Raw genomic sequence first — 24,395 nt, forward strand, 5'->3', positions numbered from 1 at the left:
GAAGAGGGTGGAGCCTGAGCTTAATTTTTTTTCTTGTTTCACTTTCTCTGCAATGTATACTATGCAATTTGTGCACACGGCTATGCCAACAAATGGCCATGAAGTGAATGAGTAATTAAGTTGGGGGATTGTTGGTCAGGCAACACTGAACAGAAACTCCCCTCTCTATTGTAGTAATAATAATAATAATAATAATAATCCTTGCATTTGATATAGCGCTTTTCACGTCAGGAGATCGTCCCAAAGCGCTTCACAGAATATACTGTAAAGTGAATTGACTGTATATTTGTGAGCGAACGCAGCAGCCAATTGCGCACAGCAATGTCCCACAAACCGTCGTAGATTAAAAATGACCAATTTATTATTGTTTTTGGTTTTGGAGGATTATTATTAGGCTCTGTGTGGAGTGAGGAAACTTGCCCAAGGTTTCGCCCTCTGCCTGGAATTGAACTCAGGTCTCTCACTTGCAAAGCGAGTGCTCTAACCACTGAGCTACAGGACTCCACTATTAAGACTAATAGTCCTTAAAGACAATACAACAACAACAAAAGTAAATTTATATAGCGTCTTTCACGTCAGGAGGACATCCCAAGGCGCTGATACACATTCAGTAAAAAAGTCCTAGTAAAAGTACACTAGGCTTGTCTTTACATTTTGCCGCCACTATTTGAATGAAGCAACCTGCATAACATTTGACCGTGGTGCTTGGATTTCCTGCAAATAGATTGGCAAAGTATTTCTGGGAATGGATGACAAAAATATAACTACTATATGCAAATCTAATGTACCAGGTGTTACAGATCTTAAATGACTCATTTGTTTCTGTAATCTGATTTTGCAGAGACACTTCCCAAATGAACAGAAATCTTAATGTGGCAGAGTGTCAGTGTGAATGTTAGGGTTGGAGACATTACAGGTAAAATCTAATCTCTCAATAATCTCTGGGAGCTGGGAGGAGGGGCACCAGGGCAGAGCAGCAGCAAAAGGCACCAGTGCAGGCGACAAGTGAATGATGCCAGTTTAGGGCACCAGGGCAGGGCACCAGGGCAGGGCACTAAGGCAAGGCACCAGTGCAGCCCACCCAGCCGAGCTGGAAAGACTCAGTGGATACAATAAACCAACTATCGCGGTACATCAAGATCCTTAATAATAATAAATAAAAACAGAGAGAGCTGGAAAACTCAGCAGGTCATCCGCTATGGAAAGGAAAGTGAGTCAACGTTTCGGGGTCCACGACCCTTCGTCAGAACTGGGGCATGTTGGGAGGGATAGGTTTTTAAGGACAAGTTGAGAGGGGGGGAGGCAACTAACACATTCTCTCCTTTGTCTTTTTTTTGTCTTCTTTGTCTTCCTTGTCCTGCCTCCCCCTCTCAACTTTGCCCTGCCGGGAATCGAACCCAGGACATCTCGCTTGCGAGGCAAGTGCTCTAACTACTGCAATCACTGCCTGTTTCCTGTCGGGCCCTGAACATGTGCAGGAACTGACATTCCATAATTCAAAATTTTTGTGAAGCAAAATCCAGGCGAAGACCAATTCATTTACAGATCCTGGAGCCAAAAGGAGTGTGACTGCTCCATACACTGCTGATCAATCACAGCTCCCAATACAGTGGTACGTATTGTATCTCACCTGCCAGGGAACTGAGACCTGACATTTCTCATGGTCTTAGTCTTGAGACACGGTCTTACAACAGCAATTTGCATTTATATCATTTGCATTCAAGTCAAATAGTGTTTCTAGAGCATAGGAACATAGGAACAAGAGGAGGCCATTCAGCCCCTAGAGCCTGTTCCGCCATTCTATAAGATCATAGCTGATCTGTACCTCAACTCCAATTACCCGCCTTTGCCCCATATGCCTTGATAGAGCGCTATAAGATGGTGGGGTTGGACGTTAAGCGAGGAGGAAGGGGAGAGGGAAGTGAATGTACGTTCAGTCAAAAAGATAGGTTTTCCCGTGGGATAGATTGGTAGATCGATTGATCCCAGATAGATCGATGGATCTCAGATCGATCGATGGTTAGGAAGAGAGAGAGAGAGAGAGAGGCAGGGAGTTCCAGAGGTTGGATGCGGAATGACTGAAGGCTTGGCCACTAATAGTGGGGTTGAGGGGCGCACAGCCTGCTGGGGTTAGCAGAGGAGTAAGGTATGAACAGGTCAGAGAAATAGGCATGTGTGAGGATAGAGCAGAGCAATAGGAAGTGCTGGATAGAGAGTGTAGAGGGAGCTTTCTCTGTATCTAACCTGTGCTGTAGCTGCTACTGGATACAGAAGTGAAGCACGCTTAGCAAAAGCCCAGCACAAACAACTAAAGTAAAAAATTATTGTGTCCTGAGCAGTGAGGGAGCAGCCTCTGAGTCAGTGGAAACCTGGAGACTGCCTTTCACTGTGCAGAGGCAATTCCAGGCAAGAGGCCTGGAAACTCCTCGTAAACTGTCACAACGGCATCTGGGTGTCGACCTGTTGCTAAACTGTCTCTAATCTCCCAGTCACCTGCTTGTGAGACACCTTTAGCTTTCAAAAGAGAGCGAGGGGAAGGGCCCTGATTCCGAGCATTGCCATGTAAGGGAGAAGCTCTGAGCTCTGCCCCCACCCTTCAGAACTCCATCCCACAGTCTCTTTGCCTCGCTCCCTCCCTGGCCTCGTTCAAGGTACATCTCGACCCTTCTCTTTACCCGTGCCTTTGGTTACCTTCTTGACCCTACCCTCCCTACCCTCCACCCCTCCTGATCTCAACCCCCTGCTCGGGTTCAAATCCTTGACTGTCCAGCACATGGGACTGGACTAAAAGGAGATGCTTGAAAAAGAAAAAAAGTTAAGGGTGTGGGGGAAGCAAGCACGAAAGCGAGATTAAATGCAGTGAACGTCTTCCCGACATGAAACGCGCTGTGTAAATGTAATTTGTTGTTGTTGTTGACTGGTAGAAGGATATAAAGCAAGAAGTCACAGCTCAAGTACAAGGAATAAGACTTAGTCTAAGCCTGGCTCTGTTGGTAGCACAGAAGGCTGTGGTTCAAGTCCAACATCAATTTAAGATAGCTTGCAAATTGGGAGATTATAAGATTGTTTTCACACACATATGCTGGCACATGCTGGCAGCAGTGGTTGGATTCGTACGAGCTTTCAAAAGGGGACTAGACAGATATATAAGTAGGAGTAAACTACAAGGGTATGGGGGAAAGGACAGGAAAATGGAACTGAAATGATTGCACAGAGACAATAGGCCAAATGGCCTTCTTCTGTTCTATAAATTTATTTCCCCCTACAAACACACATTCAATTCACTTTACAGTACATTCTGTGAAGCGCTTTGAGACGTCTCAAAGACATGATAAGGCATCATATCAAATGCAAGGATTATTCTGATGATGGATTTCTATCAGGTATTTTGATTGGAGGTTCAGGGTGAGATTCCAGTGTAAGTTGGGGGAGCCCTGTATCGTTGGCAGGGCCACCTTTCAGATGAAATGTAAGACTGAAATCGTGACCGTCGAAAAGAGAGAGGAGAGCTACTCCTGGGGCCCTGGTCAACAATCCTTCAGTTAGTTTGGTTTTTCTGGCTGTTTGGAGAACATGATTGCATTTGCTTGGAAATACACAATGACTATACTTAACGGTAATGACTCTAAAGCACTCCCATATTTTATCACAGGCGCCATATCAAATCCAATATAGATTTGTTGAGGTCATTGGTATCTTGTGTTCTATTTTAGAGCATTAAATATTCAAACAGCACCCCATCCTGGCTCTGAGACGCCGTCCGGCATGGAGGGCGCTATATAAACCCAAGTTGTTGTTGTTGTTATCATCTCAAATAGAACCATTTTGCTATTTTGAGGTGTTGCCAGGGGGTGGTGCTGTTTAATTCTACAAGCTGTCCACAAAGTCCTGTTACCCCCATTACAAAACAGTGAGATGCGACTACGCAGGAGCTGAAACCAGCTGTGAAAGATGTTACGGAAGATGTCACCGAACATGGCGACGGATCATTATCTGCCAGGAAAATGATGGCGCTCACACACAACCATCCTCTGATTTTTTTTAATAATAATATAATAATAATCCTTGCATTTGATCTAACACTTTTGACGTCTTATCGACGTCTCAAAGCGCTTCACAGAATAAACTGTGAAGTGAATTAACCGTATATTTGTGGGCGAAAGGGATTATTTAAGGGATTATTACACCCGGAAAAGCAATCCACCAATCACCTAATAACCGGGTTCCAACTCACTGCTGGTAAGCAGAGGTGTGTGTGTGTGTGTGTGTGGAGTAAGGAAACTTGCCCAACGTTTCGCCGTGCCCGGGAATCAAACCCAGGTCTCTCACTTGTGAGGCGAGTGCTCTCACCATTGAGCTACAGGACTCCAATATGGAACTGACTGTTCTGTCATCACATCTGCAATGAGTCACTGCATTTAATCTCACTTGTGCTCGCTTCCCCACACCCTTCAGTTTTCTTCTTTTTTAGGCATTTCCCTATTTCACTTTTATAAGAAATGATGGTAATAGGTCTTTGCCTCAACAATGTTTGACGTCTCAAAGCGCTTCACAGAATAGACGGTAAAGTGAATTGACTGTATATTTTGTGGGCGAAACTCAGCAGCCAATTGCGCACAGCAGAGTCCCACTACAGTCCTGGATTGAAAATGAGCAATTTTTTTTTGAGGGATTATTATCAGGTATGTGGAGTAAGGAAACTTGCCCAAGGTTTCACCCCCTGCCAGGAAACAAACCCAGGTCTCACTTGCAAAGCGAGTGCTATAACCACTGAGCTAATGGTTAGAAAACTTTCCAAGTAAGAGGCCCTGGGTTCAATTCCCAGTCAGGGCAAAACTTTGCACATGTTTGTGGGACACCATTGTGCGCAATTGGCTGCCGCATTTCGCCCACAAAATATACAGTCAATTCACTATACAGTATATTCTGTGAAGCTCTTTGAGACGTCTCGAAGACGTGATTAGACGCTATGTCAAATGCAGGGATTATTATTATGGTAATACATTTCATAGGAGTTGAAATTCATGCACTGCAAATAGCAAATGCGAATTTAGGTTGATCACTTATCACACTGTTTGCATGGGTTTGCGACAGAAATTTCTGAGCCATCCAACCCACAGATGGTAATAATGGTAATCCTTGAATTTTATACAAAGATTTGCACAGTCTGTACAGCACTGAAGCAGGACACTCGGCCCAATAAGTCCATACCAGTGTATGTACTCCACACAAGTCTCCACTGTCCTTACTCCCTACCACAGCTTTCTATTCTCCAATCCTTCATGTGAATATCTGGCATACAGTGCCTTTCTTGTTGGGAGAACATTTCAAAGTGCTTCCGAGAATTTACTATAAAGTGTAGTGACTGTGTACTTTTAGGCTAATGTGGCATCCAATTAGCGCAGAGCAACGTCCCACAAACAGCCATGAAGACAATAACCAAATTTATTTAGGGGAATTAGGTCGGGTAGTAAATAGTGAGGAGGACTGTAACCAACTGCAGGCAGACATACACAGAATGGTGGAATGGGCGGACATGTGGCACATGGATTTCAATGTGGATAAGTGTGAGGTGATACACTTAGGGAGGAAAAATGATAGGAGGCAATATAGACTTGGGAGCTCAATCTTAAGGGGGGTGAACATACAGAGACATCTGGGTGTTCAAGTAAGCAAATCATTAAAGGTAGCGGGACAGGTAGATAAGGCAGTAAAAAAGGCATTTGGTGTACTGAGCTTTATTAGTAGGGGCATAGAGTATAAGAGTAGGGGTTATGGTTAATCTATACAAAACACTGGTTAGGCCTCAGCTGGAGTACTGCGTCCAGTTCTGGGCACCTTACTTCAGGAAGGACATTAAGGCACTGGAACGGGTGCAGAGGAGATTCACGAGAATGATACCAGGAATGGGGAACCTCAGCTATGAGGACAGTGGAGAAGGTAGGACTTTTCCCATTAGAGCAGAGAAGGTTACGTGGGGACCTGATAGAGGTCTTCAAGATCATGAAAGGTTTCGACAGACGAGAGAGGGAAAAGCTGTTTCCGCTGGTAGGTGTGTCTGTGATTCGTGGTCACAGTCTTAAGATATCTACCAAAAGGAGCAGAGGGGAGGTTAGAAGAAATTTTTTTTTTCACTCAACGAGTTGATCTGCCTGAAAGGGCAGTGAAGTCCGATTCGATAACAGCTTTTAAGAGAGAACTGGACAGGTATCTGGGGAAGGCGGGTTTGCAGTGTTATGGGGAGAAAGCTGGTGATTGGGGTTAGTGAAAGTGACGCTCTGTCAAAGAGCCGCACAGACTCGATCGGCCGAATGGTCTCCTTCTGTGTCGTAACATTCTATGAATCTATGAATTGTTGGCCAGGTCACTGGGAGAAACTCTTTTCTTTTCAAATAGTGCCATGGGATTTTTAACATCCACCTAAACAGGCAGACGGACCTTGTCTTATCTGAAGGTCATCTCTGACAACACAGCGCAACCCCCATCACTATATGGGAGTGGCAGTCTGGACTAGTTCCCCCTGTTCTGGGAGGATTTTCTTAATGATTTTCTTCGGATTTAGCACCAATAGTAACCACATACAATCTTCTCTGGAGGGTTTCTAAAGTGTTTTGACTTCCAAAGAACCAGGTTAATCAAGGAAACTTGCCCAACATTTCGCCCTGTCAGGAATTAAACCCACGTCTCTTGCTTGCGAGGCAAGTGCTCTAACCACTGACCTACAGGACTGCAAAAATACAAAATTATTTTGTAAGGTTACACAAATGCGCATACTACGCAAGGTTTACACATGTTTGGTATTGTTTCCCTGTTCTGTGACCCGGGGACATTATTTAGCTCTATCTCTGTTAAATAAACTTATAGCTGATTGTGGAGTCCTGTAGCTCAGTGGTTAGAGCACTCGCTTTGCAAGTGAGAGACCTGAGTTCAATTTCCGGCAGAGGGCCAAACCTTGGGCAAGTTTCCTTACTCCACACAGAGCCTAATAATAATACCTCCAAAACAAAACAATAATAAATTGGTCATTTTCAATCTACGACTGTTTGTGGGACATTGCTGTGCGCAATTGGCTGCTGCGTTCGCCCACAAATATACAGTCAATTCACTTTACAGTGTGTTCTGTGAAGCGCTTTGGGACGTCCTCCCGACGTGAAAAGCGCTATATCAAATGCAAGGATTATTATTATTATTATTCTTTAGCCTCTTGCCTGGGTCTCTATAGTAATGGTGAGTTGCTGAAGGGGGACAGACTGTCACTGTGCTCCTGAGCTGGGGTTGTTAGGATCTGGGGAAGGTTTTGGCAGCAAGGAGACTGCATCACAAAAGAGAGGGCGAAGGCCAAAGGAGACGTCTGTGTACATAGATTTGTTTAGTGAGTTTCAGTGGAGCCTTTACAGTTACAGGGATTAGGTGCTGTTGACGAGCAGAGCAGTTTCTATCCTCTCAAGCCTCAAGATCATTTCACATAATGTGCTTTTGGTCGGCAGCCGGGTGTCTGACATATTCAGAAACCGATCACCAAGACTATCCAAACCAAGCTGAGAATTCCATGCATTCCACCCACACATGGAAATCCCAGAGGTGCCTTGTTGGAATGGAATCCCTCTCTCTCCCTGCGTGGACACATCCTGCTTACCGCATTTTGGAAAATATTAGGTTGACAAGAGCCAAGATTTGGGGACCCCAGAGTGTGTGTTGGGGAAACTGCTGGAGTCTAACCAACTAAAACTGCACAGTTTGCCATTGATATCGCTGTCTGGCATACTTTCCCATTTCTTGTTCAGCCAGGACCACTCTACCCATTAGGGCTTTGGCTCGTAGGGCTAACAGGAGCTGAGTGGGATGATTCCTTGCCCTTAGCGTGACACATAATGTCCAGTATATCCAGATACGCACAATTCTCTATCCCAGTACATACATTTCCCACAGCATCACACCCTCAACTGTCTTTCTACCCCACATTTGTGCCATGACCCACTCTGTCTTCCGCACCTTCGCAACATTGCCCGGCTCCGTGACTGCCTCACCCCTGAGGCCACCGAGACAGGCTCCTGGATCACATCCAGGCTCAATTTTGCTAACTCCCTGCTTGTTGGTCTTCCCAACTCTTCCCTCCATAGGCTGCAGATCATCCAGACCTCTGCATCCCGTGTCCTCTTCCACACCAGGCTCCATGACCCCATCACTCCCATCTCCACCAGCTCCACTGGTGCGAAGAGAAGTTTACAATCCTCTTCTTCGCTTTCGAAGCTCTCCATGGCCTTGCCCCTCCTGACCTCTGTGAACTGTTAATGTCTGCTCCATCCATTCAGCAGGCTCAAGCCTGCTCCACATCCCCCGTCCGGCCCGCCCCACCATCAGCGGTCGGGCCTTCAGCCACTCTACTCCCACCCTCTGGAATCCATCCCACAGTCCCTTCGCCTCTCCCGCTCCCTCCTTGGGATGTCCTCCCGACGTGAAAGTGTAAATGTAGGGGAGCAGAAACAAGTGGCATTGAGAGAGTTTGAAGGTTTGAGGGTAGAGTCATGTAGCTTAATGGTTAGAGTACTCGCCTCGCAAGTGAGAGACCTGGGATTGATTCCCGGCAGGGCGAAACGTTGAGCAAGTTTCCTTACGTCTCTGTTTATCTAGCAGTAAGTAGGAACTCGGTTGTTAGTTGATTGGCGGATCGCTTTTCTAGGGGATTAATAGAAAAATTCCTTTTTTTAAAAAAATGTTCATTCAATGCACGACTGTTTGTGGTACGCTGCTGTGCACAATTGGTTGCCATGTTTCATCCACAAAATATACAGTTAATTCACTTTATGGTATATTCTGTGAAGCGCTTTAAGACATCTCAACGTCATGAAAAGGGGCTATATCAAATACAAGGATTATTATTATTATTATATAAATGCACACACACCTAGAGCACACAGTACATGGTACACAGAGCAACATCATTCCCCAAACCCTCCTCTCTTTTACCAAAAAAACAGCCTTTGGTAACACCCAGACAGCCCCAGGCTCCAGTCTGATCTCTCCCGCAGCCTGTCTGCAAGGTTTCTGTCTGAAGCTGTTTCTCTTTCTCTTCCTTATCTGCGCTGCCTCATATTTTCCATGTTTAGCAAACAGTTGGGGCATCTTATCACTTTCATTGTAGATACTGTGATTTACAACAGCCCCACTTTGGCCACAACAGGCGCCAGGTATCTATGTACTTTTTCTTGGGTTTTTCCCCTGTTTCCAGTAAATCAACTTTGAACAAATATGAAACCAGCAGCTTGTAAAATAATAGCAACAAATCACTGGCTCCCAGGTATCATATCAGCCCCATCACCCTCTGTAACTATAGACTCCAGGGCTGTGTCTGATCAAGGTGTGCGTGTGTGGGGGTGGGGGAAGGAGAGAGGGTTGTGTCAGAATTGGTGGAGCAGGGGAGAAAGGGCATTGTGTCTGATCCTAAACCCTACTTCCTGATCCTGATAATAATATTAATAATAATTTGCAACTACCCAGCATTTTTCACACAATACCAAACATATCACAGCGCTTTAGAAAATATAATTGACCAGAAATAAGGGAAATGCTATTGGCTCATCTGCCCCAGAAACATCTGATCAACAAGGATTATTATTTTTATAAACAACAAGCGAGCAGCAGATTTATTTGAATTTAGGGTAAAGGATTGTTCATCTGGATGTCTGACACGTTTGGAAACCCATCACCTGCTTAAAAGTTTCCAAACCAAGCTGAGAATTCCAGGCATCTCACCTACACATGGAAATCCCAGAGAAACATTGTTGGAATGGAATGCGCTCTCTCTCTCTCTCCCCCTGGAGGGATGCAGCCGGCTTACCTAACTCTCAAATGGCTTGCAGGAATAACAGGAGCTGAGTAGGATGACTCCCTGCCCCAAGTGACTGGTCTGCTGATGTCATGCCTGCCTGGCTCAGGAACCGGACCACCGAGACCACCACAGATTCCGACATTCCATTGCCAAGCATGCCAAGCTTGGGCCACTGACTGGCAAGCTTTCCAGCTAGGATCACCCTAGCCGTTAGGACTTTGGCTTGCATGGTTAACAGGAGCTGAGTAGGATATGAACCAGGAAAGACTCCATGTTTTTTAAGTACAGCGAGAGACAAGGGCAGAATGGACAACCCAGTAAGAGGCCCTCACACTGACAGCAGTGAGAGGGTATATTGGTGAGACATTTCTACTCCTCCTCGCGATGTGGAAAAAACTTATTGCCAACACATCATTCTCTCACTCACCGTAACTAAAAAACAGCCACCTCTCACGCCCAGGCCGACCAAGCGAGAGCTGCCACCCTGCAGGAAATGGTTGCAATGATTATCGTGCTCAGCTCACAAGCGAGAGGACCTGGGTTCGATCCCTGGGCAGGGCAAAACCTTAGTCAAGTTCCTTATTCCACATGTCTCTGTTTATATAGCAATAAGTAGGAACCCAATAGCAACAACAGCTTGCATTGTATAACACCCCTCACGCGGGGTAGCAACCCCAGTTGTTAGTCAATTGGCGGATAGATTTCTGGGGGTAATAATACCCTCAAAAAATAATAATTTGATCACTCAATCCACGACTGTTTGTGGGACGATGCTGTGCGCAATTGGCTGCCACGTTTCGCCCTCAATCTACACAGTCAATTCACTTTACAGTATATTCAGTGAAGCGCTTTGAGACGTCTCAACAATGTAATAAATTAGATGCAAGGATTATTATTATAATAACACAAATCTGCCGAGTCACAAAAGGTTAAGTTGTTATTAAGACAGAATGTTAGTCTGCTCCACGTAGTTTGCATCAAGCAACATGTAAACAAAACTGGGAAATTTGCAATGTTGGTTTCTTACGGGAAGAGCAATACAATACTATACCTGTCACGGCACCTGATCAAAACCGGTCACCTGTTTATGAGAGGCACCTCCCAGCAACTGAGATAACACCCAGTATATTTAAGGATAAGGTTTCACCATAGTTCGGGAGATCAACCTCTGTGCAGCTGGCTGTTGCTTCAGGTATCAGCTTCCTACAGTCAGACAGTGGCAGTTCATTTTGGCTTCTTGAGACAGGTAATTTCTGCCCATTATTTATTTGCTCAGGTGTGAAATGACACACACGCCTGGTTTCTTCTACCAATATTGTGATTTATTTCACGATCTCTGTATTTTTCCTGAGGTTTTATGAATCAAGATATTGTGGGACACTGCTGTGCGCAATTGGCTGCTGCGTTTAGCCCACAAAATACAATCAATCCACTTTGCAGTGTATTCTGTCACACATTTTAATGACATGATAAGGTGCTATCTCAAATGCAAGGCTTATCATTAATAACCACCTGTATATTTGGTCAGCTCTCTTTGCTTCTGGGTCAGCAAGTCATGAGTTTATGCTCCACTTTGGTACATAGTCCAGGCTGACGTTCCACTGAAGTGTTGGTGGGAACATTTCACTGGGAGAAATGCCGTCCTTCAGATGAGGTGTTAAACTGAGTTGCTGTCTGCCTTTTCTGGTGGGTGTTAAGGGTAGCTATGGTGATTTCCCCATAGTACCATCTGGCAAACTTTCTACCACTTGTGCAGCTAGGACCGCCCTAGCTATTAGGGTTTATCAAATGGGAAGAATCTCAGGCTTTAGTGACTGGGGACTTTCTTGTGTGTGGCACATTGCAAGCGGAGATCAACTGCTGACTTTTGCACATAACAGTCACTACACTTCAATGTAACTCATTACCTTAAGCGATTTAGATGTTTGGATATGGTAAGGTGTCAAATGCATGTACATGTTAAAGTAAGGAATAATTATCAGTAGCTTCTCTGTGGTCTGAATCTGTCAAATGTAATGAATGTTTAAGGACAAGCAATCCATCTACTTGTGCAACCTTTTTGGGAGTGTCGGACGATTTATTTTATTTTGTAAAAATGTCAGTTGTCTCATTAACATATAACAAGAGGGCGTGGTAGCAAGCATCTGTGTCACACAATCTGACTGCTTCAATTTGCTCAGTTCGGAAAGAAACGGTTGACAGAGTCATTTTCAACTTTGTCTCCTGATCTTACGCCTTCTGTCAGCTGCTTCTGAGTAGAGTAAAAAGGGAGTTTTTTTCACACGTTGCTGGCGAGGCTAGCAATAGTGAGGGCGGCTTCTGGTAATTTCCTTCACCGTATGTTACCCTAAAAATAGAAGCACTGCATTGACCATATTTCCTACTCAAAAGCTGCAACCATTAGCAAAGCAAAGGACTCATAATACTCACAGCAACAATGGTGTGAGCTGGCTTCACTTTAAAGCACTCCCACTGGGTCAGAAGCTGCTGAGTTCAAGTCATACTTTGGGATATAGTTCGTGCTTTAGCTGTGCAGGATTCAGGAACATTATCAGAGGTTCTGACCTCCATGTGAGATGTTAAACTGAGGGCCCACATATCATCCATGAAGTGAATGACCAACTTTTTCTGGTGGATTGCTGGCTTGTTGACATGAAAATATGAGTCATTATGATGATCATTGACGTGATTTGAAGCAGCTGCCTCCTCAAACCAGATCACCAGGTTGCAAAGTTATCACAAACAAGGAAATGGATTTTAAAGGAAACAAACATATTGAATTCAATATGGGTGACAATAACCTGGCTCCATTGGTAGCAGTCGCCTCTGAGTCAGAAGGCTGGAGGTTCAACCTGCACATTGGGACTTTGCGGTCACAGTTACTGGCTGCTAACCTGTGACCTACTAACGCCATATCAACCTATCTGCTCCCTCCACTCCATTGGCAGTCGGGCGTTCAGCCTCTCTGCCACAACCTTTTGGAACTCCATCCCACAGTCCCTTCACCTCACTCCCTCCCTTGTCTCCTTCAAGGCCTGTCTCAAGAGCCTCCTCTTTGACCATTCCTTCGGCCACCCTCCTACCCTACCCTCCCTGCCATGCACCCACCTGATCCCAACCCCTTTCTTGGGTGCCAAATCTCTGATTGTCCAGCGTTTTGGGACGTCCTCCTGAATATGAAAGGAGCTTTACAAATGTAATTTGTTGTTGTTGTTGCTGCTCCAGTTTGATGCTGTGAGAAGCCTCTCACTGTCCTTTAGATGACTTAAACTTTGGTGTCTGAGGGCAGACTCCAGGGCTGTGTGTCTGCAGATGTTAGCGATCCCGTACAACTGTTTGAAAAGCTGAGAGTTTCTCCTGGTGTCCTGGGCAGCAATCCTCCAGACAAATACCTTCACCGTATGTTACCCTAAAAATAGAAGCACTGCATTGACCATATTTCCTACTCAAAAGCTGCAACCATTAGCAAAGCAAAGGACTCATAATACTCACAGCAATAATGGTGTGTGCAAATTCACTGCTGTTCTTGTCTACAAATACACAGTTTAACTGATACAAGCTTTCCGATTTACATAAAACTCTCCAAAGCACTTTGACTTTTCAATAATAATAATCATTGCATTTGATATAGCACCTTATCATGTCTTTGAAATGTCCCCAAAATGGTTCACAGAATATACTGTAAAGTGAATTAACTGTATATTTTGTGGCAAAAGGACAATGAGGCAAAATGCCATGTCAAATGTAATAATAATAATAATCCTTGCATTTGATATAGCGCTTTTCACGTCGGGAGGACGTCCCAAAGCGCTTCACAGAACACACTGTAAAGTGAATTGACTGTATATTTGTGGGCGAACGCGGCAGCCAATTGCGCACAGCAATGTCCCACAAACAGTCGTAGATTGAAAATGACCAATTTATTATTGTTTTTGGTTTTGGAGGATTATTATTAAGCTCTGTGTGGAGTAAGGAAACTTGCCCGAAGTTTCGCCCTCTGCCTGGAATTGAACTCAGGTCTCTCGCTTGCAAAGCGAGTGCTCTAACCACTGAGCTACAGGACTCCTAAGGATTATTAGGAAGGAAGGTTTTGGAGTCTTTTATCCCCTGACTAATATTATCCATTGTTTTTAACAGAGAGAATCAATTTCAATAAAGTAATGGAGATACAGCCTGAACGAGAATCAGGAAGAGGCCCTGAGGTCACACAAAATGGGCTGAGTATCAGGATCAGGGGCCTGGAGCCCAAGAAAGTGCTGGAAGTCTATGTGAAACGCAGCTTAAGTCTGAGGGAAGGAGACATCGCCAACCGAGAAGTCAAACGCAGGCAGACATTCCCCGTAAAGAAGTCAGAGAAGGGGACACTCAGCCCAGCAAGGGGGCAGAGCAGCACACAGGAAGAACTAACTATATCAGCCTCCAAAAACCGAGGAAGTGGAGAAGAGGCCAGCGCTGCGGTCAGTAACTGTCTGAGCTCTGAGGATGGGCCGGGGAAAGATGGGAAAAAGGGGAAGAAGCCTCAAACATTTCTGGGAAAGTTCGTAAGTTTCCTGTGGAAGAGAAGAAGTGAAGAGAGGAAAGAGGCGGGATGCAAAGGCTCAAAGGAATCCATCCCTGACGGGTGTCTCCAGGGAGGGCAGAATGGGGGCAGCAGGGAGCTGTTTGAAGGTCACAAACACATTGGCACCAGCACTGGCACTCACAAGGCAAAGATTCGCAAGAGGAGGAGCATTAGAAGAGTTTTCTCCTTTAAGAGAAGCAGCACCGAAGAGAGTAAGGGATCTACACCCAGAAATGTGACAGGGGCCAGGAAAATACCAGCTAAACCCACTCAGCTGGATTTGAGAGACGTCTACACACCCAGCAATGGGCAAACAGGTAGCAACTATATTTACAGTTGGGATAAATGTACCATAACAATCTTTGACATGATTGGAAGCTATTGTATGTGAGCATTATATTAGGGTTAGTGTTTGCTCATCCAAGGAAACCATATATCCCAATTCCCTGCTTGTTCCCCATTTGTGTCATTCAATCCCCATGATTGTCTAGTTCCCTTATCAATGCTCCCTATCCACTTTTGAACCAACGTATAATGGAAACACATTCTGTGCTAATGACACATTCTGGGAGTCATTATCACATCGCTTGAACTGTGTCCTCTCAGTGTCTGACCCACTCTGTCAGTTCCTGTTGGGACTTTTAACAATTCTAAAATTGCTCTGACACCATGAGTAATTAATAGCCTGTGCTCGCTGATTGGTCAATAATTTTTTTTAAGAAACAGGAATGCAACTCAAGTCATTTCTAACTTTTTCTGTTACAATAGAGGAAGCAGCAGAACACAATTGAGGAACAATGTTTATTTTCCCTCAAATGGCTGTTCAGTTTTGCCAGGAATAAATGAGATTATGTAACTCAGTATGTGCACCAATTGTGAGAACCAGCCCAAACCTCATCCTCTACAGGACTCCACAGGACTCTGTGGAGTCCTGTAGCTCAGTGGTTAGAGCACTCACTTTGCAATCGAGAGACCTGAGTTCAATTCCAGGCAGAGGGCCAAATCTTGGGCAAGTTTCCTTACTCCACACAGAGCCTAATAATAATCCCTCCAAAACCAAAAACAATAATAAATTGGTCATTTTCAATCCATGACTGTTTGTGGGACATTGCTGTGCGCGATTGGCTGCCGCGTTTCGCCCACAAATATACAGTCAATTCACTTTACAGTATATTCTGTGAAGCGCTTTGGGACGTCCTCCCGACGTGAAAAGCGCTATATCAAATGCAAGGATTATTATTATTATTATCCACCTGCAACCTTCATCCATCTCATAATGTAAAGTCCTTACAAGGCCCTCGCCTTGTAAGTGAGAGGATCTGAGTTCAATTAATGGGTGGGTGAAACCTTAGGCAAGTTTCCTTACTCCACACACCTCTGTTTAGGTAAACAAAGGTTAGCAGTAAGGAGGAACCTGGCTGTTAGTCGATTGGCGGATCACTTTCCAGGGGTAATTCCTTCCCCTAAAAAAAATGTGATCACTCAATCCAGGACTGTTTGTGGTACGCTGCTATAAGCAATTGGCCGTCATGTTTTGCACACAAAATACACAAATCAATCCACTTTACAGTATATTCTGTGATAGGCTTTGAGATGTCTCAATGACATGATAGAGCGCTATATTAAATGCAAGAATTATTATTATGTTCAACGTTCCCAATCTTTGTCCATCAACAATCTCCTGATGCCGAGTGAAGTGGAAGCTGAAGGTGGAAGGTTTATGTGTTTCAGATCCGAAGCCAGAGTATTTGTACGAACAGGTATCAGAAGAGATGGAACAGATCGTCCGTGCTCACGAACCTGGAGTTTTCAAGCTTAAAGGATCCCAGACCAGCAGCGCAGCAGATTCTGGTGAGTGGGGACTGGGACCTGCATGCAAAGATCAACGAAGCATCTGAAACAAACTCTTCAACTAGTAATTCACAGGAACAGAAATTTTCAGAACAGAAAAGACGCTATTCAACCCATGCCACTGTCTTTTTTTAATATCCCCTTAATAATGATAATTTGGCCACTCAATCCATGACTGTTTGTGGGACACTGCCGTGTGCAATTGGCTGCCGTGTTTTGTCCACAAAATATACAGTCACTACACTTTACAGTGTATTCTATGAAGTGCTCTGAGATGAATCGAAGACATGATAAGGTGCTGTATCAATTTTTTTATATAAATGAATCTCACTTTCCATCTTTCTCCCTCCATTTCACCGCTCAGATATTTATCCAGTTCCCTTTTTAAGCAATTCTCTTGATCCAACCTCCAAATCCACCGGGGAGAATGAACTCTAAACCGTAACAGCCCTCTGCTATTAATCAATCCATCTTGTAAAATCAATGTGATTTTCTGGGGGATTTCATGGGTTGGATTCCTGATGCAACAGTCTTGTGTCTGGATCATTCAGTAGCGCTCTCACCTGTGGGACAGAAGGCTGAAGGTTCAAGCCTTGCATCAAGACATTTAGTTTATTGTCTAGGCCAACACTCCAGTGCAATGCTGGGTAAATGCTGCATTATCAGAGGTGCCACCTATTGGCTAAGACCCTAAAGATGCCATGGCTTGTTCCAAAAAAGGGCGTCTTCTAATATACTGGCCAACAATCTTCCCAATAAATGAGTCATTCATTGAATAGCTGTTTATTGGACCTTGTTATGTGCAAAATACTTCCTTCATTGAGCGACAAATACCCAGTCATTGTATGCGACAGAAATGACTGTACAGTACTTCAAACTAAAGACTTTGTAGGGAGGAAATTTCATCCAGGTCTCAATTTACACTATTTTCATAGCATTTCAGAACATGGCAAACTCTTAAGCCTAATCTTAATTTTGAAATTAGTTTTCTGTAAGTTCTCTCCGAACCTACAGCGAAACAGTTTTAAATTTAAGACCAAAACCAACAATCTGCCAAATTTTCTACTCTCTGAAACATTGCGTAAATTTGGACTTGGGTAAATTTCTACCCCTGTAAATTCAAGTGGTGTTAACATTACCTCACCTAACGGTAAATCTTGTAAAGTGCTTTGAGATATCCTCCTGACATGACAGTCTCTATATCAAATGTAAGAATTATCATTATTATTATTTTTAATGTGTCTGATTTGCTTTCCCAGCAGACGATGAGACAATCAGGAAAATCGTTGGATTTCTCAGGAAGGAAGGCGACCGCATGGATGCAGTGGTGAGCACCGCAGACACGTGTAAAAACAAATCAAAAACATTAAGGATTGCTTAGGCTTCAAAAAGCAAATTGTCCAGCCTGGTTCAGGGTTAATATATGGCCTTTGATGCCAGAGCAAGTTTACCTGCACCTCTAAACATAGAGGACAATACAGTGCAGTCAGATTGTGTGTCCCCTTAGAAGGACTGTGCAGTCTTGTGGAGACCTGTGGCATAGTGGTTAGCGATCTCCCCTTGTAAGCAAGAGGACCCGGGTTCGATTCCTAGGTGAAGCAAAATCTTAAGCAAGTTTTCCCTACTCCTCACTCCTCTGGTTGCCTAGCTGTAAGTAGGAACCTTGTTAGTCGATTTGCGGATCACTTTCCGGGGCAATAATCCCTCCCCAAAAAAATTGGGTCACTCAATTCACAACTGTTTGTGGGACACTGCTGTGTGCAACTGGCCCACAAAATACAGTTAATCCATTTTACAATATATTCTGTGAAGCACTTTGAGACGTCTCAACGACGTGTAAGGCACTATATCAAATGCATTGGTTTAATATTATTATTATTATTACTATTCCAGAGACAGGCTCCATAGTGATTCTGACTTTAGTGTCAGTTCAGAGGCCTGAAATTCCCATTTTTTCTGTGAAAAAAACAAAGTTTCCAAATTAAGATTGAATGCAAGAATTTTCTTCAATTCTGCATAATCAAAAATTTAGGACAAAATGGGTTCCACAGATAAAACTGGCTGGAATTTTGGACTTCAAGGCAGCATTGACTTTAATATCTTCTTTAAAACTAAACTCTAATGTTCCTGAAGAGTGACTGTAGGATATGTCTATATATAGAGGGTGGTACAATTTACTGTGCCCAGAAGGCTGTAGGTGAGGAAGGAATAGTGTTTTATACAGGACAGACAGACAAACAGACTGGCACGCACGCACAATGGCATGCGCACACACAAACACACCTCACACACGCACCACACACACATATACCCACGCGCACATACACACACACACATACATACACACATACATGCACACATGCATACACACCTGCATCACCATCCAAGGATGCACACTCCACCTTACTAAGCCAGTCTTAGTAACCTTAGGCTCTTGTTTGACTCTCAACTATCCTTTCTCCCCGACGTCCATGCCGTGACCCATTCTGACTTCCCCCACCTCTGCAACATCACCCAGCTCCACCAGTGTCTCACACCACAGGCTGCCGAAACCCTCATACATGCAAACTCTTTGCTTGACGTCCTCTCCAACTCCTCCCTCCCTCCTGGCCTCATTCCCCCCTACCTCAGTGATCTCTTAACCCCCTACCAACCTGCCCACTCCCTGCCTCGCCCCCTGCCTCGCCCACCCCAACATTGGTGGGGAGGCCTTCAGCCACACAGCCCCACCCTCTGTAACTCCATCCCGCATTCCCTCCGCCTCGCCCTGTCCCTTACCTCCTTCAAGACCCATCTCAAGACCCTCCTTCAACCATGCGTTCGATCTCCCTCCTTCCCCCCCTGCCCTCCACCCTCCCCAATCCCGATCTCCAGCTTGGGTCCGAAACATTGACTGTCCAGCGCCTTGGGGTGTTCTCCCTATGTGAAAGGTACTTTACAAATGTAATTTTGGTCTTGAAGATGTGATAAGATCCTACATTAAATGCAAGGATTATTATTATCGGATACGGTAGTTTGCCTTGGGGTATCTTATTGGTGATCATCAACGAAACTTCACTTATTTCCCTCTGGTATTATCCAACAGCTAAAAGAAAATGCTGAATTTTCCACTTTCTTCAAAGAAATGAACTACGTTTCCTTCAAGCAGTTGGCTGACCAATATGTCCAAACAGAAGTGAACACAAAGACTGATCGGAATCCTGAGGTCACCAGGTTTGCTTTCACACTGGACTTAACTGCGAAGGTGGCTGGTGTCTGTGGCCATGCGGTCAACCGTATCATGGGCTACGGGACTCAGTACGTCCAGGACAGCTTCGAGAGGACCTCCAGACACTGGGTAAGTAGTGGTGGCCACGTGGTGGCCATCAGTGGCTGCGCTTTCAACTACTACACCCTGAAACTCTGGAACACTCTTCCTCTATCCCTCCGCCTTGTCCTCTCCTTCCCCATCTTCAGATCACACCTGAAAACCTTTTTCTTCGACCGTACCTACAGTCACCTCCCCCCAGCTCGGGGTCGTACTCACTGTCAAGCGCTCTGGGATGCCACCTTGCGTGAGGGGCACTATATAAATGCAAGTTGTTGTTGTATGGAGGGCTTGCTGAGGAGTGGTGTCTAAATGGAAACAAATGGATTGGGGCAAAATTGCAATATTCCTAAACACATTCAGTTTCTTGTTTAAAGAATGGTGTTACAATGTGTTTCTTAAATACCCTCTGAAATAATGGCATCACTAAAACTGTCTCGAAAGCCCTGAGCAACATCATCTCGGGATCCATTGAGCTCTGAAAATAGCCTTACTGGGCTTAGTCAGGCGATATCTGCAAATCTGCTGAGACACTACTTCAGTGAGCGAGCAGTAAACTTATGAACATGCTTCCTAGAGTGACGGTGGAAGTAGAAAGTGTTGTTTGTTTCAAGAACAAATTAGACAAATTTCTGCTAGAAAATAATATCTGGGGATAAAGTATACAGTTTGGGACACGACATTCTAGCGACTGCCAGGATGGTGCAAGATGGACTAGATGGACCTTGGTCTTCTTTCGCCAGCAAACTCTTTATGTTCTTATGTGAATCTCTCCCAATCTGTGTTAGAGCTGTACCCAGTGAATACATTCTGAGGCCATTGCTTGCATTCAACAACCAAATCCATGATATCTGGCAGAAACAGCAATGTTCACTGCTCCAGAAACATTACCTCAGGACAGTTGGTCCAACATGGGGCACGTGGGCCACCAGGGGCCTGGTGGGTGATTTCATGTGTCTCACAACCATTTCCACCAATCCAGTTCCACTGATGGACGTCCTCCCAGGGCAGCGGCAGGAGCCGGCGGTTGAAGGAACGCAGTGCGCAGAGCCGTTCGTGCAGTCTGTCAGGAAGGCAAACGCATCTCTTACCAACCGCGTCCTTAGCGACCAACCACTGGCACTGGAGATAGTGACCTGCACTTGAGATAGAGATTGGGAGAGAGAGGTAGACAGAAAGGGGGAGGAAGGAAGGAGAGAGAGGGGGTGGGGTAGGGGGCGGGAGAGAGAGTAAGGGAGAGTGTGGGAGAATGGAGAAAGTGTGAGAAGTAAGAAAGGGGGAGTGAGGGAGAGAAATTGTGAGCGGCCCACGGACCTTTTTCAAATAGGGAATCCAATCACTGCACAAATTCCTTTATGGTAAACCCAACAAGCGCTTTGAGACATCTTCCTGGTGTGAAAGGATCTTTATAATGGCAGGATTACCGTGGGTGTGCTGTGGCTGAGCTCAGAAACAATTTTATAGATAGAATGTTTTGGCTCACGGTGCTGTATGTAACTCTTTGTAATCACTTTTACCTCTATAGCAAGAAGTAGAAAATGAAATTCAAAGCCCAGACTGAAGATAGCACCTTGGATGAACAATTGAACACTGAGGTCATGGACTCAGGGATGAATTCTGCTCCACAGTGCCCAAGGACACAGCTTAGACACATCCACCTCTGGACCCATAAGCTGACACAGGAACATCCTTGTGACTGAGAAACGACTTGAAATGGTACAATGTGCTACCATCAACTTTCCATATGGACTTGACTTGACCTTACCTCATGCTTTACTGAGCCCTCACTTCATACCTCTTCTTATTCCTGTCGAGGGATGAAACCTCCAGCCTCCAGCACAATAACCTTGTGATGGACTGAGCCAGGAATGAGCCCTGGAACCCAGCCCAGCACAGGGATGGCTTTGTTCCACTGTTCAGTGTGTTTTCTCACTGGTTTCACATCTCTTCATTGTATCAGTCAAACTATATTGTCCTAGAATGTCAGTCACTATGTAGGTGGACACAGTAATTGAGCAGATCTTGTGGAAAATTGGATGTAGCAAAGGGGTGGATGGTCCAAACCTATTCCCGGCACAAAGGAAAACCCATGATTGCCGCGTGATTTGAACCGGATGTAGTCCTCAGCCTGTTGTATCCCAATGTGTGTATGGAAACTGATGGCCAATGAATGTGGGATTGAACCTCTGATAAAACATCACAGGGGATTGAGTTGTATTAATTCCCCACAGTGCGAGTCAGATGGATTCCACATTCAGAGGGCTGTCGTACAGATTTCCACTTGTGTGTTTTTCCTTTGGGTGTAGATACGTTTTAGCAGAAGTTCCTTTTGGTATTTTGCATTCATCTATTGTACATAGAGGTTATGATCAGTGTTGTATGAATATTGGACAATATTATGTTTGGTGTGAAAGGATCCTGTAGCAATGGTCAACAAGCCAAGAGGCTGAAGGAAGTGTAGAGGAATGAGAACTGGCAATGTGAGAGCCCCAAGGTGATACATGGAAGCAACTCATGTTAACCCATTCTGACCTTGCACTCGAATAGACCAGACTTTTGGGATTTACAACATTTGGGATATACAAAAACTGTGTTGAATAAGGCCAATATAGTCATTTACTGGTGTGAAAACGGAGACTGTTGTAAGATATATAGATATAGAAAATGTTTATCTTTTGAATATTTAAAATAACTTTATGAATGACTTGAAAATGTTGAAAATAGTATTAATAATCCTTGCATTTGATACAGAGCCTTATCACAGAATGTACTGTAAAGTGAATTGACTGTGGGACACAAACAGTGATGGATAATCTTAATTATAGTTTAGTTTTTGTTAGACATGATTCTCTGGGAGAGGGTGGCCCAAGATTAAGGTTTATTCTAACTTGCTGAGAAAGTAAACTTGCTGACAAAGCATCTTGCTATTTATAGTGAGACTGCGATAAAGAAAATCTCTCAGATGCTCACAAACTGTTGGTTTTCTATGAGTGGTGTGGTTTATTCCCAGCCTCTGGTTTAGAAGTTGGAAGCTGATTCAATAATAACTTTCAAAAGAGAATTGGATATTTACATGAAAAGAAAAAAAATTGCAAGGCTATAGGATAAGAGCGAGGGAGTGGGACTAATTGGCAGCTCTTTCAAAGAGCTGGCACAGGCACGATGGGCCAAATGGCCTCTTTCTGTGCTATAATATTTTATGATTCTGTAAGTGAGATCAGAGAATGCAAACTTCTAAGAATGTGGAACGGAAATACATCCAGAATCGATAGGGTTGTTTACAAGGTAGGTAGGTAGTCTTTTGAGAAATGTCAATATTAAGTGATGGGGAAAAGGCAGGGATGGGATATTAAAAGCTCTAATAAAACAGCAATCATAGCTTGATGTTTGTGGAATGTTTCTGGTGATGATTAGGCATTAGGCATGTGAAATACGTTTAGATGTTTAGTATGACCAGGGAAATAAAAGTTTAGTCATTTAATTTATTACGCTACCTCACCAATGGCAACAAGATCAGGATAAATTATTTTGACCTGCAATAGATAAATCCCCCAAATCCAGTATTCGGGTATCTTCATCACTTCAGTGTGCGCACACATTAACCTTGGTTCATTACCTAAACTGCATCTGTCACTCCATTACCCGTCTTCACAAGATTATCTGATTGGTTTGGATGAAGAAGGTCCTTTGTCCCATCGATCTTATCATCATAGAATCATAGAAACTTACAGCACAGAAGGAGATCATTCGGCCCCCGAGCCTGTGACAGCTCTTTGAAAGAGCTATCCAATTATTCCAACTCTTTCCCTAAAGGCTTGCAAAGTTTTCCCTTTCAAGTATATCTTTCCAGAATCCACAACCACAAGCTGACTACCCCCAGGTTCATTAATCTGCATCAGACACTCAATATGGAAGTGAACCCAGGCTGTGATGATAACAAGGTGTTTTAGCTGTGCACATGTGCCCAAGATTACCAAGGAGGTTATTATCCCCTACTTTGCCTGGCAGCAGCGCCAGCCGGAGTGATACAATGCAGGTAATTGCAGGGTTAGAGGAGCAAGCACTGACACTGATACAATACTATACAATGCTTTTCTACTGAGTCAAAGATTTCTATGGAGATGCACAAACACACAAACACAATTAGAGAAACAGAGAGAGAGAAAGCAAAACAGACAGACACAGTTAGAGAAACATGCACACAAACACACAATCACCTGATATCAGCCCTGCTTTCATATCTACAATCTAGATAGATAGATTTTTGTTAGGTCAGGGTATCAAGGGATATGGAGCAAAGGTGGGTAATTGGACTTGAGGTACAGATCAGCCATGATTTTATAGATTGGTGTAACAGGCTCGAAGGGCTGAATGGCCTACTCCTGTTCCTGTGATAGTCCTAAATAGTGCAGATATTGGACTCTCCAATGGGCAGAATCAGAATAAGGCATTGAATTACGACTGTAGTAATTAGCTTCCACTGGAGAGATAGCATCAACTCCATGGGGAGTGGCCTCCTGTTGTGCTGTAATCTCTATGATTATATGTGAAAGAGGGGAGGAGAAAAAGAGAAAAACACAATATGAGACAGAAGTGTTGAGAGTCCCATAGACTGAGGAAGTGACAAATCAAACAGAGAAAGAGAGAGAGAGAAAGGGAAAGATACTGAGGGGGAGAGAGAAATCTGAACTGAGCAACCACAGCCAGAAAAACAGAAAACAGAATGACACAGATAGATAGCAAGAGTGCAAATTAGTGTGAGAGAGAAATTCAGAGGTGAAGCAAGTTATAGACAGAAACAAAAACACCCACTCCACCCATGCATCCACCATCCATCCATCAACCCT

The 24,395-nt window shown here is 44.2% G+C and overlaps 1 protein-coding gene across 1 annotated transcript; it reads left to right on the plus strand.

Moving 5' to 3' along the window:
- The first annotated feature begins 10,990 nt into the window (after positions 1-10,990).
- LOC103183872 lies at positions 10,991-22,318 on the plus strand. Its single transcript, XM_007901596.2, has 6 exons — positions 10,991-11,075; positions 13,967-14,707; positions 16,122-16,241; positions 17,501-17,568; positions 19,327-19,578; positions 21,074-22,318. The coding sequence occupies exons 2-6, from the start codon at positions 13,990-13,992 to the stop codon at positions 21,107-21,109; spliced, it is 1,194 nt and encodes a 397-aa protein (XP_007899787.2). The 5' UTR covers positions 10,991-11,075; positions 13,967-13,989; the 3' UTR covers positions 21,110-22,318.
- Positions 22,319-24,395: the final 2,077 nt, after the last annotated feature.

Source organism: Callorhinchus milii, unplaced genomic scaffold (genome assembly GCF_018977255.1).
Source record: "Callorhinchus milii isolate IMCB2004 unplaced genomic scaffold, IMCB_Cmil_1.0 Scaffold19, whole genome shotgun sequence".
Classification (NCBI taxonomy): Eukaryota; Metazoa; Chordata; class Chondrichthyes; order Chimaeriformes; family Callorhinchidae; genus Callorhinchus; species Callorhinchus milii.

Bases quoted from the DNA above. Each gene is read 5' to 3' on its own strand.
- LOC103183872 (XM_007901596.2), top strand. From the start codon at position 13,990: ATGGAGATACAGCCTGAACGAGAATCAGGAAGAGGCCCTGAGGTCACA. The intron at 14,708-16,121 runs GTAGCAACTATA...TATGTGTTTCAG, and splicing joins ACCCAGCAATGGGCAAACAG to ATCCGAAGCCAGAGTATTTG. The intron at 19,579-21,073 runs GTAAGTAGTGGT...TTACCTCTATAG, and splicing joins AGAGGACCTCCAGACACTGG to CAAGAAGTAGAAAATGAAAT.